The sequence below is a fragment of the Glycine soja genome, chromosome 14 (genome assembly GCF_004193775.1).
Source record: "Glycine soja cultivar W05 chromosome 14, ASM419377v2, whole genome shotgun sequence".
Taxonomy (NCBI): domain Eukaryota; kingdom Viridiplantae; phylum Streptophyta; class Magnoliopsida; order Fabales; family Fabaceae; genus Glycine; species Glycine soja.
In genome coordinates, this window is record NC_041015.1 from 30278530 (window position 1) to 30293698 (window position 15169).

General features: G+C 34.5%; 1 protein-coding gene across 2 annotated transcripts; it reads left to right on the plus strand.

The window, feature by feature from the left end:
- The first annotated feature begins 439 nt into the window (after positions 1-439).
- Positions 440-13257, plus strand: LOC114385217 (putative wall-associated receptor kinase-like 16). Of its 2 annotated transcripts, XM_028345235.1 has the most exons (3): positions 440-1559; positions 11312-11464; positions 11887-13257. In XM_028345235.1, the coding sequence occupies exons 1-3, from the start codon at positions 614-616 to the stop codon at positions 13092-13094; spliced, it is 2307 nt and encodes a 768-aa protein (XP_028201036.1). In that variant the 5' UTR covers positions 440-613; the 3' UTR covers positions 13095-13257. The 2 variants fall into 2 exon arrangements, with proteins under 2 accessions (XP_028201036.1, XP_028201037.1); XM_028345236.1 differs by lacking the exon at positions 11312-11464.
- Positions 13258-15169: the final 1912 nt, after the last annotated feature.

Genomic DNA, 15169 nt, shown 5'->3' on the forward strand with positions numbered 1-15169 from the left:
TTGATATAGTTTTGAAGTCTCATTTTTAGTTTTATTTTATTAAGTGATATTGATATAGTTTTGAAGGTTTGTATCTCGACGTCATTACTGTAACTACGTTGGCATTTGCTACCCTTGTCGGTTACTACTGCAAACGTAACTGAAACAGACTGCGATCAATATTCAAAGTCTTGATTCCCGTTATTTTGATCCGAGCCTGGTCAGTCATCCTTGAAAGTCAATAACACTTGTTCACCGAACTTAGATACAAAAATTAAATCAATAAATAACAAAAATCTTTAGACTTAATTCGTTATATCAATATCGGGTGACATAATACACGAATTAAATAATACAATTTGTACATCGACGTCAAGGTTGTATGCCGGCCTTTGCTAGCGCAACTACGTACAAAAGTGACTGCGATCAATATTCAAAAGTCTGAGTTGAAGTACGTCGATAGGAGGATATATATCTGGTCAGTCTTCCTCAAACTTTAGTAGGAATTTTAATAAAGTAACAATAGAGCAATTGATTTAAAATGTGATTCGTTACGATCGTAACATAAATATATTTTGAGTCATCGCAACATAGGAGCATATAGCACACCGCTCTCCAAGATAGATTGATATGCATGGCAAAGGGCACAAAACCCTTGTGGGTGTTGAGTAACTTTCTAATTTGTGATCTCCCCCTTCCAATGGAGTTAGTGATGAAACACTTGCAACTGCGGCGGGTGCTAATGGTCGCATTAGCCCTGGTAGTAGTAGCTGTTGCACCTCATCAAACACTTTCTGCCACTACACCAAAACAAGCCCTACCTGGCTGCAAATCCACTTGTGGAGATATCGAAATTCCATATCCATTCGGTATAGGCAACTCGTCTACGCCGGATCACCGATCCTGTTTCTTGGAGCCCAAGTTTAAACTTACTTGCAACAACTCCAGATTGATAGCGGGTAACATCACAGTTTCAAACATAAGCATCCTAGCTCACCAAATGGACGTATGGTTTTTCGTCGCAAAGGTTTGCAACGGAACAAACAGCACGATCCCCTGGCTGGGAACAGGCTATTTCAGCATCTCTAGCAAGGACAACAAATTACTAACTGTTGGTACCCATAGTTATGGATACGTCAACAGTTATTTCAACGGGGAGTCATATTCAACAGGGTGCTTAACGAGCACTCACGGCAACACAAGGAAGATCCAAAACGGTACGTGCTCGGGTATAGGGTGTTGCCAGGTGGATATTCCTACAGGGATGAGAAACATCACTGTACGTGCAGAATTTCTCGATAATGCAACGCAAAATTGGGGAAACTGCAGCTATTCCTTTGTTGTCAAGAATGGCTTTTATAATTTTTCTACCACTCATCTACGTAGTCTGACATACAAAACGCTTCCCTTGGTTCTTGATTGGACCATAGGAGACCGAAACTGCAAAGCAGCCAAGAAAAAAGACGACTATGCATGCAGGAACAATAGCGATTGCGATGACAAGGATTCTGGCTATGGTTATCGATGCAGATGTAATCATGGCTACCATGGAAACCCATACCTTCCAGATGGCTGCACAGGTAATTAATTTATTCCTCAAAATCAAAACATCTATTTATCTACTTTGAATATATTTAATTTTAGCAACAATCACAGACCATGCATTTTTCTTTCTTATATAAATATAAATGAAAAATAATTGTTAAAATAACGTTATAAACAGAAATAATCACATCCATATTATATATTTTCCTTTTTTTAGGTTTAATTAATTATTCAGCCTTTATACCTACACTATCTTTTTGTTTTAGCCTCTCTACCTAAAAACGTTTCAGCCCCTGTACGAAACAATTTTTTTTTATTTTTATATTTGGGTCCTTGTTTATTTTTTGACGATTTAAAAACATAAAAAATAGAGATATTAGAGTCAAACATAAAAAAAATGCATGTATAGATATTAAAACATAGAATTTTTAGGTACACAAGCTAAAATGAAAAAGTTGACTCAAATATAAAAACTAAATGATTAAATAATTTTTTTGGGTACATTATATGGATAAATTTTTCTAGAAGCACTTTAAAAAAATTTAAATATGAAAAATGTGTTTTTCCATGAGTTGAAATTAATTTTATCTTTATTAATTAATTTATAAATGTTTTTTTAGAGAAGTTATATAAGAAAATTTATACATATTAACTAATATTTAACTAATAAAAAATTAATTTTAACTAATAAAAAAATTATTTCATTTTTTTATTTTTTTTCATAGAAGTATTTCTAATTAAGAAACTTATCCAAACAAACAGTAAATAGTTACACTTTTGGTTTGATTTGAAATATATGTGGATATGGATGGGTGGGTTCACATGTGCTTGTGGGTGGTTGTACACGTGTGTACGTGTGTGTTAATTTAACAATGGTTAAAATATCATCTTAACTTGCTTAGTATATTTATAATTTGATTATTTTTTATTTATTAAGTTCATGGAAATTTTAGTTTATTATATAATAAGCATTTTCAACGGTGTTAGATCTAAAAGTTAGTTCCGGTTTTCCTCTCACTACTTTTCATCATAATATCATGTTTGTCCTTCTTCGATCTTCATCTTCTTATTTATATGTTTATTAATTAGAATATTTAAGCACATCTTAATTATTTGATTTATATTCTTCACTTTAAATTTATCCTTATTTAACTTTAATTTATATTCTTCACTTTATATATATATATATATATATATATATATATATATATATATATATATATATATATATATATGACACACATATATATAGATATACTCTCATACTTATACTTTGGTATGTCATAGTGATTATTGTTCTCACTAGTAATACAATTTTATTTCATAATGTATATTTTGTTTATCCCTACTTCTTTATACTCTTTTTACATACTTTTTCCTATGTCACTCGATGTATATTTTGTTTCCCCCACCCTCCTTATAAGATTTTTATAAAAAAATAGATCTGAGTAGAAAAATAATGCCTTTTGTGCCTTAAAGAAAGAAAAAAATGTAGATAATTAATAATAAACAACAAGCTAATTTTATCGACACCACCCTACCACCTAGAGAGATGTTTTTATTAGACTAAAATTATAATTTTGGTCTCCCTATGATTTTAAATCCATAATTTTGATCTCCTATTTCTAAATCGAGATTGTAATAACCCAATCATTACATGGAACTATGAACAATCTCAGCGAAAATTTTTATTTAAATTCATTTAAAACTTTTTTATTAATTTAATTGTGAAAGTATTTGTAAACTTTTTACATTTCAAAGGTCAAAGTTAAAACACATGATATCTAGATTAGATATCACATTATATGTAAACAATTGAATAAACTATGTTCCTTATGGCACTCCATCATAACATAATCATATATAACAACTCAAATTTCATGAAAACATTAATATAACATAAACAACCCTAAAGATAAGCCACCTAAACTCTAAGCTAGTCAACACTGTATATAATGCTAAAAAGGAAAATGGAAATGAAAATCACGTCTTCACGTCTAGGTACACATATCCATAAAGTGTTTGAAAGACATGAGGTCACCAAAAAGCCATTTGCTCCCCATGTCCGTCAGATAAAAGATCATCACATATACGAACTATATATGCAACAACACAAGGGTAAGATTACCAAAAAACAGCATACTAAAGCAGTTTACAACTTAACAGTTAAAGCATAAACAAACACCATCATATACATATAGAACATAATATTCAGAAATCATACTTAAGACATATATCTTAGAAATTCATATAATAGGGCATCTCATTATAATCATCAGTTCATCAACCATCACATGCAAGATTCAACCATCATCATCAGTCAATCAATCATCATCACCATGATTCATCCATCAAACATCAGTGAATCAATCAATTAACCTAAGCACATCCCTCAACATTGTTGGACTCTATGATCTGACCATTCAGAGAGACCTAGATTAATCTGTAGAGGAAGTGTTATTTATCGAAAATGGATAATGGCTTACCTCGATTAGACTTGCAAAGACCTTAACCTCTCTAGGAGTTCGCCCACTCATCCATCCTATAGGCCTTTTCACTGTTAGCCACCAGCGACAACCTCCAACCCTAGGTTGAGGGCTTTTTGCACGCCTACTCACAATAACAACAATTAAACTTGGATTTCTTGAGGTTTAAGTTACAACACCTTCGTACCCACATCTTACTCATGGTTGGTCTCAAAGATTCAAGTTTCACCATTGACAACAATCCCTCCCACATACACTGAAAAGTCACTAAACTTCTTGGGAAGTAGTTCTCACCACTCGACACGTCATTTGAAGTCAAAACCTAGGGATAGTACTTGGGAAGATACCCCACTAAGTAAAACCCCTCCAGTTGCTTTAGTGAGGCGGAGTTTTAGTGTGGAACTTAGCCTCCCAAGTGTACCATTTTCATTTCAACAAAAACCTTCCCAAAGACCCTAGCTAACCCTTCCAACACATATGAATGGTTAGAAGGAAAGATTATTTCACTACAAGAAAAACTAGATTTAATGGGAGTTTGTTAATAAGTGTTTTTGAACGCCAGGGAACGCCAGGGAACGCATGAACTTATCAAGGGTTTAGTAACCCTAGTTAAGTAAATGTGGTTATTCTTTAAATTGTAGATAATTCCTGCCAGTTTTAAATTAACCTAGTTTTGTTCATTTATTTTTAATATTTAATTTCTTTTAAAATTTCCCTATTTGTTTTTAGTTCCCTCTGTCTTTTAGTTGAACACATTTTGCCTTTCTGACTCCTATCTTTTACTCTTTACGTTTCTTGTTTCCTTACTCTCTCTTTACCTTTCTCATTTCCTCACTGTCATCACAATTATATGTGTCTCATTATCTGACTTTGTTTGTTTCTCTTTCTCGACTCTAATTAGTATGTAGCACCCCAATCACCTTTATGGTCATCAATTATTTGTTCTCTTTCTCGACCCTAATCAGTAAAGAACGCTCTAATCACCTCTATGGCCAAAAATCCCAGCGAGAAACCCTCTAACAATTTTATCAAGGATCAATTTCGTCATGGTCAACTAGGCCACACTCTTCGATTTCATTATAGTTAGTTATCTTTTCTTTTTTCTTACCATTTTTTATATTTTAGTTTTTGGATTGAGGGTTAGGGTTTCATAATTGGGGATTTTATGACCTTATTATTCTCCTTTTCACACTCAGGCTTTCCTTAAGCACACCCATCCCCCTAACACACATCAAGGCTTAACTGCTCAGGCCAAAACTCACTAAAATTCACTAAACACACACAAACTTAAGCACAACATCACCACATAAATAGTTAGTTTACTTCAATCACTTGGTTTAAATTTAATTACACTTGATAATTAATTAAAACCACTTAATCAAACATTATGAAAAATACGATGTTACAATACTCCCTTATAAGAAAAATTTCATCCTAAAAAATTTCTTATGAAGAAAATATCATAAGCACCGATCAAGCACACAACTACTTCGCTTTCTGAAGGTCTTGATCTTTCCTCCTTTGTCTCTTATCTGGTCAAGTCGCCCCTTTCTGTCGAGTGCTTCACCCAAATTCCCCAACCTTAATCCTCCTAGATAGAATGTTCCTAACCAATTTTCCATCTTACCAATATCGTGTAACTCTTTTTGCATAAAACCAAGATCTTTACTATAAACCTTCTTATTTTTTGAAAACATGAATTTAAAACAACTGTAAGAAGGTGAAAACTTTTTTTCATAATGCATACAAATCCTTTTTTTTTCAAAACACAAGATGAGTGAACTTAAACCTGCAACAAGATGTTTAACAAATATCTCAAAATGTTTTTTCCAAAAACATAGGAAAGGTAGGTCATTCCTATGGGTTATAATGAAGGTTCCCTCTAGGGTTCATAACTCTATGCACTATAATCATCACCATGTTACTCACATCATAGGGTCTTGCCCAAGACAAGATTCTCTCCCTTTTGATCGCAATTTCTACTAAGGTTTCCATCCTCACACGAAAACATATATACCAACTCTTACCAAGGTAGAAGATCTTAACTTAAGAAACTACCAGGTTCTAACAATCACTCGGAGCGCTGACTCCTCTTATCACTGACTACTAGGGAAGGTCAACATGCTTACTTTCTAGACTACTCCTCTAAAGGAGTCATCTTGTTATTGACTTCAAAATCTAGTACTAGAGGCTAAGGATAAAAGTCCTAAAAGGTTCTAACCTAGTTTGGTTAAAACATGGGTTTCGACATCATCTCACAACTATGTGTGTTCTTGACAAGAGTATCTAATACGATTTTTGGAACACAACCACAACCTACTAATATACTAACAAATGAATCCCCTAAAAGATGAAAACATGAAGATACAACTGAGGAACGAAAACATAAAAAGTTCTTCGAAATGAAATATATGCAAAAATGAAGGATGATGAGTTTTAAATGAAACCATGAATCCTTATTAAACCCTTCAACATCCATGCTATAACCAAAGAAATATGGCGGTAAAGGTTGAAGAAAGACATTACCACATTTGGAAAAACAAGTTCAAATGGACAAACTTTTACTTTCAAGAACAACTTTGAAATCAATTTCGTATTTGAGAAAATGAAATCCCAAAACTAAAGAAAATTTTGCAAAGGATGTCAATTTTTTTTTTCAAAAATTGATTTCCACCAATGAGGAAGTAATAAAACTTGCCATTGGGAAAAGGAAATCACCAAAATGTTTTTCCATTTTTAGAAATAAGTCCTAAAAGATTTCATGGAAAAAGATCACATGCATCACAACTAAATTTTTATATTGACAAGTGGTTAAAGGTAATGTAAAGAGAACAAAGAAACCATAAGGTAACAACTTCATAAAAGGATTTTCAAACATATAGGGTTATTAAACATAATCATGCATCAAGAGATCTAGTTTGTTTTTGCATAAAGGAGATAAGAAAACCAAGTGAAATACATTGCAATTGAATTAATAAAACCAACAAACTTGAAAAACAAAAAGCTATCATTGAAAGAAAACACAACAACCTAACATAAATGGACAAGAAGTTTAAACATTAAAACCTTTACAAAACAATTTGAGTAGATAAGGTTAAAAGAAATATCTTCATTTTTAAAGAAGACACTTTAGACAACATCAAGCAAGTTAAAACATGTTTACATAAGGAGACACAACAATTATTCAAAAAACAAGACTTATAAATCCAAATCCTTTGTAAAATCACTTTGGGTGAAATGGTACAACACCATCTTCATTTCCAAAAGAAAACCAATTCCAAACTACGTCAAACATGTTAAAACACTGAACAAGACAAATAGAAATTCTTAAAAGCATCGTAGGTTATATAAAAAAGGAAATCTCATCAAGCACATAGTATTGACCTAAGGATTACTAGCCTTAACACATCCTATTTGAGATAAGTTCTTAGTCTAGAGAATCTCAGTCTCACTCAATTCTTCGCAATTCGTCTGACCAATACGTCAAATTCTCGAGGATTTTCGCACAAAGAATTGTGACAACCTCTATCTCGCTATAATTCTCTAACAAGGCGAACTAATTAGGGATCATAGTGAAATTGCACAAGCATACTTGCTGAATACAATTATTCTCCCCTAGGAATAATTGTACTCAACGTACAACAAACATCATACCAATGATCTTCTTAGAGAATCAATTAAAAATGGTTCAACAACTAGCAATCATTCTCTCACAAAAATAATTTCACAACACCCAACAAAAGAGACTAAGGACATATTTTTCAATAAGTATGTCATACAACATTGTCTCCCACCTTCAATGCCCAAACATGATTTTGAAGTGATCAATCTCACAATTGCATTGTAGCCACTTCTAGTGAACTAGAAAACACAACCAAAGGATTTTCTAACTCTAGTTAGAGATCCAACACCCAACTAAGACCCCCAAAATGTCATACTTAACTCTTGGAAAGGTACCCATAACAAAACAAACAATCAAAGCTATGCAACAAAAGACATAACAGACCTATTCCCTATAGGTTTGTTCCCAAAAGATATGATCGTCTCTGATATCATAAATGCAATGACCCATCGCCATTACATGAAACTATGAATTATCTCAAGTAGAAGACTTTATTTTAATTCATTTAAAACTCTTTTATTAATTTAATTACAAAAGTACTTGTAAAAATTTTGCATTTCGAAGCCCAAAACTAAAATGCACGATATATAGATAAGACATCACATGATATGTAAACAAATGAATAAACTATGTGCCTTATGGCACTCCATCACAACATAACCTATACAACATCAGAGTAGCTCAAATCTCATCAAAACATGCATATAAGATAAACAACTCAATAAAGATAAATCACCTAAATTCTGAGTAAGTCAAAATTGTATATAATGCTAAAATGGAAACAAGAAATGAAAATCATGTCTTCAAGTCTAAGTACGCATATCCATGAAATCTTTGAAAACACGGGGTCACCTCCTAATTATCTGCTCCATGTATGTTAGATACAACATCATCACAAGCATAAACCACATATGCAACAACATAAGGGTAAGCTTACGAAAAACAAACATACTAAAATAATATACAACTTAAAAATTAAACCATAAACAAGCACCACCATATACATGTAGAACGTAATATTTAAAAGTCATACTTAAGGCATAAAATATACAAAATCATATAACAGAGCATGTCATAATAATCATCAATTCATCAACCATCACATCCAGATTCAATAATCATACAACACCATCATGATCATTCAACCAATCATTATCACCATGATTCATCCATCCAACATCATCATCATTAGTCCATCAATCATCAATACCAAAGATAGAATTTACTCCATGGAGATTTACACTACATGAGCAATTAACCTAAGCACATCCCTTAACACAATTGCACTCTTTTATTTGACCATTCTATGAGGCCCAAATTAATCCAATGGAGGAAGTATGGTTTTATCAAAAATGGATGAGCGTGGTTAGTAGCTTACCTCAACAAGGCTTGTAAAGATCTTAACCTATCTAGGAGTTCACCTATCTATTCATTCTATAGGCCCTTTCACCATTAACCACCACCGACATTCTCCAGCCCTAGGTTGAGGGCCTTTTTAGCATCCCCTAACTTACATGTCTACTCACAACTACAACTAAACTTGGATTCCTTGAGGTTTAAGATACAACACCTTCATACCTACCATCCTACTCATGGTCGGTCTCAAAGATTCAAGTTTAACCATCAACAACAATCCATCCCATATACACTGAAAAAGTCACTAAACCCTCTTGGAATAGCCCGACGCCATCTCTTCCGAAATGCAAGAATCTTGTCCTAGCATCTCGTTTCTTCCTTTGACAAATCATTATCAACGACATATTAGGCATTGGCCTCGTCTCGATAATGGTCTTCGATCCAGTACAAAGGAAACTTCGCCGCATTCTACTCCCTACTATTAGAGGTAATCCCTACAATGTTAAAAATAAGGGACCATGAAGTCTTGGTTGGACAGACCCAAAAATACTTATCCTTATAGACTTTATATGAACTTTGGAAAATCTCAGAGATTTTGCGACCATTCGCCGACCTTAAGAGCAGGGCAACCCTTTCTTTTCATAGTTCAACAGGTATGGGACGAAGAAAAAGCTAAAAAAATATGAGAACACTCAAGTCCTAACCATTGAGATAATTTCTCAAAGGCAAGGATGATACCCCAACTGTTGGGATACAATTAAGATGGGCAAACTTGATAAAAATTCAAGAGGGTAACTTGAAAAGGAGTAAAAAGAAGTTGGAGACCAAGGTCTTCAAAGTACATCTTGTACATTGGAAGGAAATCCTCAAAATTAAATGACAGCAATTCACTCCTCAAGGTACGATCTAGAACTTCGATAGGATGACCAACTAACAAAGATAGATCTTGATGGATTAGCAAGTGCACCAATTCGTCTCAAGTAATAAAGTTAAAACAAAAGTCCGAGTGTCGAATCCATAGAAACTTTGTTTGTACTTAAGTTGATGAATATTTTATTATTAAAAGAAGTTAAAGAAAATTGACTTCAAAAGGTTACGAAAAAAAAATAATTTAAATTGGCAGAAAATTAAATCAAATAAGAGAAGAAATTAAACAAGAACTTAAATTGATTAATTAAAGGCAGAAAAATTAGAGAACCCAATAATATTGTAGAAGTAAATTCAAAAGATGAGAATGTTGGAAACTTAACCTACTAGAACTACTCTTTGATGTAATGTTAATGATTTTTCTCTATTTATAATTATTCCAATTTACACCTGCATCTACTAGAACACAATCATGATTTCAAATAACTTCCCTGAAATAAAAACAAACCATAACATAATTGCATTTGGATAGATGGACAAAACAATAACTATTACAATTGAGTGAACCCATGTCTCTAACTAACAACGTTGAGTTCCGTTCTACAAGTGAAACACATACTATACAAAGAGCCAAACAAAAAACAACCACTTTAACATGTACTAAATAAATAAAAAAAGATCATGGGTAAAATTTTAAAAGGTTTAAATACGTTTTTACTCCTTTAGAGTTGAGTAATTTATTTTTTAATCCTCCAAATTCAAAGTTATTTTTTTAGTCCTTGAAATTCATAAAATATTTTTTTAGATCTTCTGCACAACACAAATCAAACATGGAATAAGAAATTTGCAATTTGTGACTTTTGATCGTCATGTTTGATTTTCTATTTTACATTTTATAGTACACTTCTAGTGGTTAAAAACTATCATAATCAACTCAATAAAAAATTAAAAATCCATTAGTCCCTTTAAGAATTGCTTTAATTTTTTTTATTGACTTGATTTTGACAATTTCAAACCACCAATCATACTTTAAAATATAAAATAGAAAATCAATTATGGTGGTAAAAATGCAAAAAATTGTGAACCTCCTATTTCTTATTTGACTCACACTTTGCAAAAGGATAAAAAAGAACATTTTGTGGATTATAGGGACTAAAAAAAGAAACTTCACATATGAAACACTAAAAAAATGACTCACATTTGAGAACTAAAAATATATTTAAGCCAATCTAAAATATAGAAAGCAAAGAATTAGTTTAATTAGTATTGTTGTGCTATACTAAAACGATTAGACTTGAATATTTAAAACACAAATCGTATCATATATCAGAATATTTTAGTTAGCTCAGTGCCTCAGTGGTAGTTGCACCCATTTTATTACCTTAAGAAATTAAGTAACCTACCACAAAACCTTTTCACTAGTAAGTTCTCTGTTATTTCTGTATGGGATTTGCAGACATTGACGAATGTAAGACCGCAAACCATACCTGCATAAGTAATAAAAATTGTCGCAACACCATCGGAAATTACACATGTTTCTGTCGTAAGTGGCAAACGGGAAATGGAAGAAAGGAAGGAGGTTGTCGCATACATACCATGGTAGTCATTGGTAAGCAACTAAGCACATCTAATTTACATCATATGTTTGTACTCTTTTCTTGCATGTATCTCTATTAGAAGAACTACAGAGGCTGTGTTTACAAACACGTTGAAATCACATTCAATGGGAAAATTTCAGGTTCCGATGCAAAAATGCCAAAGCAACCTGGGTGTTGCTTTTGCGTTGCTTTGCCTTTAAGGCTTCCACATATTAGATGATATAAAGTTACAAATTTAGATAAATCAATATATTTGAATTCAGTTTGTTAGATTAGAATGCACCTAATGATAAGCATATTGTTAAGTATCAACTTGCTTCTAGATAATTACATTTAGCTATAATACAAATAAATTGATTTATCTAAATGTATAACTTAATTATATCTAATATCACAAACCCACACTAAAGCATGCAACATATTTTTAATGCAGGAGCAGGAGTAGGATTTCTTATTCTATTTGGGGGGACTGCCATGACGTACTTAATATACCAGAAAAGGAAACTTGCCAAACTAAAAGAAAAGTTCTTTCAGCAGAATGGCGGTTTGATTTTGCTAAGAAAACTTTCTAGAAGAGAAGACACTTCCCAAACTACTCAAGTTTTCAAAGAAGAACAGCTAAAGAAGGCCACCAACAACTTTGATGAGAGCTCAATCATTGGGAAAGGAGGTTATGGTACAGTTTTCAAAGGATTTCTAGCAGATAGAAACAGAACTGTAGCTATCAAGAAGTCCAGAATAATTGATGAGAGCCAAAAGGAACAATTCATTAATGAGGTGATTGTTCTATCCCAAATCAATCATAGGAATGTGGTCAAACTCTTGGGATGCTGTTTAGAGACAGAAATTCCTTTACTGGTTTATGAATTTGTTCAAAATGGTACCCTATACGAATTTATACACACTGAAAGAATGGTAAATAATGGAACTTGGAAAACTCGTCTAAGGATAGCAGCTGAGGCAGCCGGAGCTCTATGGTATTTGCACTCTGCAGCCTCAATAGCCATTATCCACAGAGATGTGAAGACTGCTAACATTCTCTTGGATGACACTTACACCGCCAAAGTGTCTGATTTTGGAGCTTCAAGATTGGTTCCACTTGATCAAACTGAATTAGCCACAATGGTGCAAGGAACTTTTGGCTATCTGGATCCGGAGTACATGCTTACAAGCCAACTAACTGAGAAAAGTGATGTCTACAGCTTTGGGGTAGTGCTTGTAGAGCTACTGACAGGGGAGAAACCTCTTTCTTTTAGCAGGCCAGAAGAGGAAAGAAGTCTCGCTAACCACTTTCTATCATGCTTGAAAGAGGATCGCCTGATTGATGTTCTTCAATTTGGCCTTCTGAATGAAGAAAATAAAAAGGAGATCATGGAAGTCACTGTTCTTGCTGCAAACTGCTTAAGACTCAATGGGGAGGAAAGACCCAGCATGAAGGAAGTGGCAATGGAGTTGGAGGCAATAAGGCAAATGGAGAAACACCCATGGATCAATAGAGAGAAAAATCTGGAGGAGACTCAATACTTGCTTCATGATGCACCATCCAAGATTTATGAACATCGTGATAGCAGCAGCCTTCAATATAATGGCTATGACAGCATCAGGGATCATGTACTAATTGCCTTGGATAATGGAAGATGATATGGTGACACGGCAGCATGCACTGCATTTCGCTTTTTATGAAAATTCTACAACTTTTGTAATCTTTATGAAACTATCTTTATTGTTTTCATGTGTATGTATATATGTATGTAGGAATATATATGTATGTATTTGTGTGTATTCTAGAATGTTATGCAGATAAGTTAGGAGAATGTAGCCTTAATAATCTTTCTTAGAACACAAAGCAAAAAATTGCTTAGGTAGTCAAACTTCAACCATGATGCATTAACAGATGGTAAGTCTAGGCTTCTTATACATAGTGCTCTCAATTCCTAAATTCTATCTAGTTACATTCGTGTCACGTATTCACACACACATACTAGAGTCTTTCCTACACAAGTCTAACAACTTTCTAGTAGTCTTTCCTCTTAACTGTATAACAGTATCAGTTAGATTAGTTAGATTGGTTAGGGTAGTTAGCTTTCGGTTATAACAACCATGCATCACATGTATATAAGCTTCCACCATTGATGAATAACAAGTGAGCTGAAGCTGATCATTTTCTCTAAGTTGTTCAGAACTCTCTTCTTCCCTTATGATTTCATGTATCATTAATATGGTATCAGAGCTCTTCTAGTGAAGAGTTCTGCTGCGCATTCGTTCCTCCTTCCACTACCCACAGAAATCCACCATGAATGAAACATCCATCAACAACATGGAGAGTTATCTCTACCTCCATCCGAGCAAGAACCCGGCCACTGCCCTCATTTCCCCAATCCTAGATTCGACCAACTACCACTCATGGAGCAGGTCCATGGTCACTGCATTAAGTGCCAAGAACAAAGTAGAGTTCATAGATGGCAGCGCACCTGGACCTCTGAAAATAGATAGAATGCATGGAGCGTGGCGTCGATGTAACAATATGGTTGTCTCGTGGATAGTTCACTCGGTGGCCACCTCCATACGTCAACCTATACTTTGGATGGACAAAGCCGAAGAAATCTGGCGCAATCTGAAATCAAGATATTCACAGGGTGATCTTCTGCGCATATTCGACCTTCAGCAAGAAGCTTCAACGATGAAACAAGGCTCACTCACAGTGACTGAGTATTTCACTCGTCTACGCGTGATTTGGGATGAGATTGAGAACTTTAGACCCGATCCCATCTGTTCCTGTAATATCAGGTGTTCCTGCAACGCATTCACCATTATCGCACAACGGAAGCTCGAGGATAGAGCCATGCAGTTCCTACGAGGCTTGAACGAACAATATGCTAATATTCGTTCTCATGTTCTCCTCATGGATCCCATACCCGCTATCTCCAAAATATTCTCCTATGTAGCTCAACAGGAAAGGCAACTACTGGGTAACACCGGACCAGGTATTAACTTCGAACCCAAAGATATCTCTATTAACGCTGCTAAGACCGTTTGTGATTTCTGTGGACGCATTGGTCATGTGGAAAGTGCGTGCTATAAGAAGCATGGAGTACCCTCTAATCATGATGCAAGAAATAAGAGTAATGGAAGAAAAGCATGTACTCACTGCGGCAAGATAGGACATACTGTAGATGTCTGTTATCGGAAACACGGGTACCCGCCGGGATACAAGCCTTACAGTGGAAGGACCACCGTGAACAACGTAGTGGCAGTTGAAAGCAAAGCCACTGATGATCAAGCTCAGCATCACGAGTCTCATGAGTTTGTTCGCTTCTCCCCTGAGCAGTACAAGGCACTTCTTGCCTTAATCCAGGAGCCATCCGCAGGGAACACGGCACTCACTCAACCCAGACAGGTGGCTTCAATCTCATCATGCATCGACAATACTCCAACAAACCCAGGTATGTCTCTTTCTTTCAAAGCGTCTCTCACCTCCTGGATATTAGATTCAGGGGCTACAGATCACGTAACCTGCTCCCTGCACAATCTTCATTCCCATAAACGAATCAATCCAATCACAGTGAAACTCCCGAACGTTCAATATGTTCATGCAACTCACTCAAGAACTGTCCAGCTCTCGTCCAACATAACCTTACACGATGTTCTTTACATACCCTCTTTCACATTCAACCTTATTTCGATATCAAAGCTTGTGTCTTCTATTAATTGTGAAT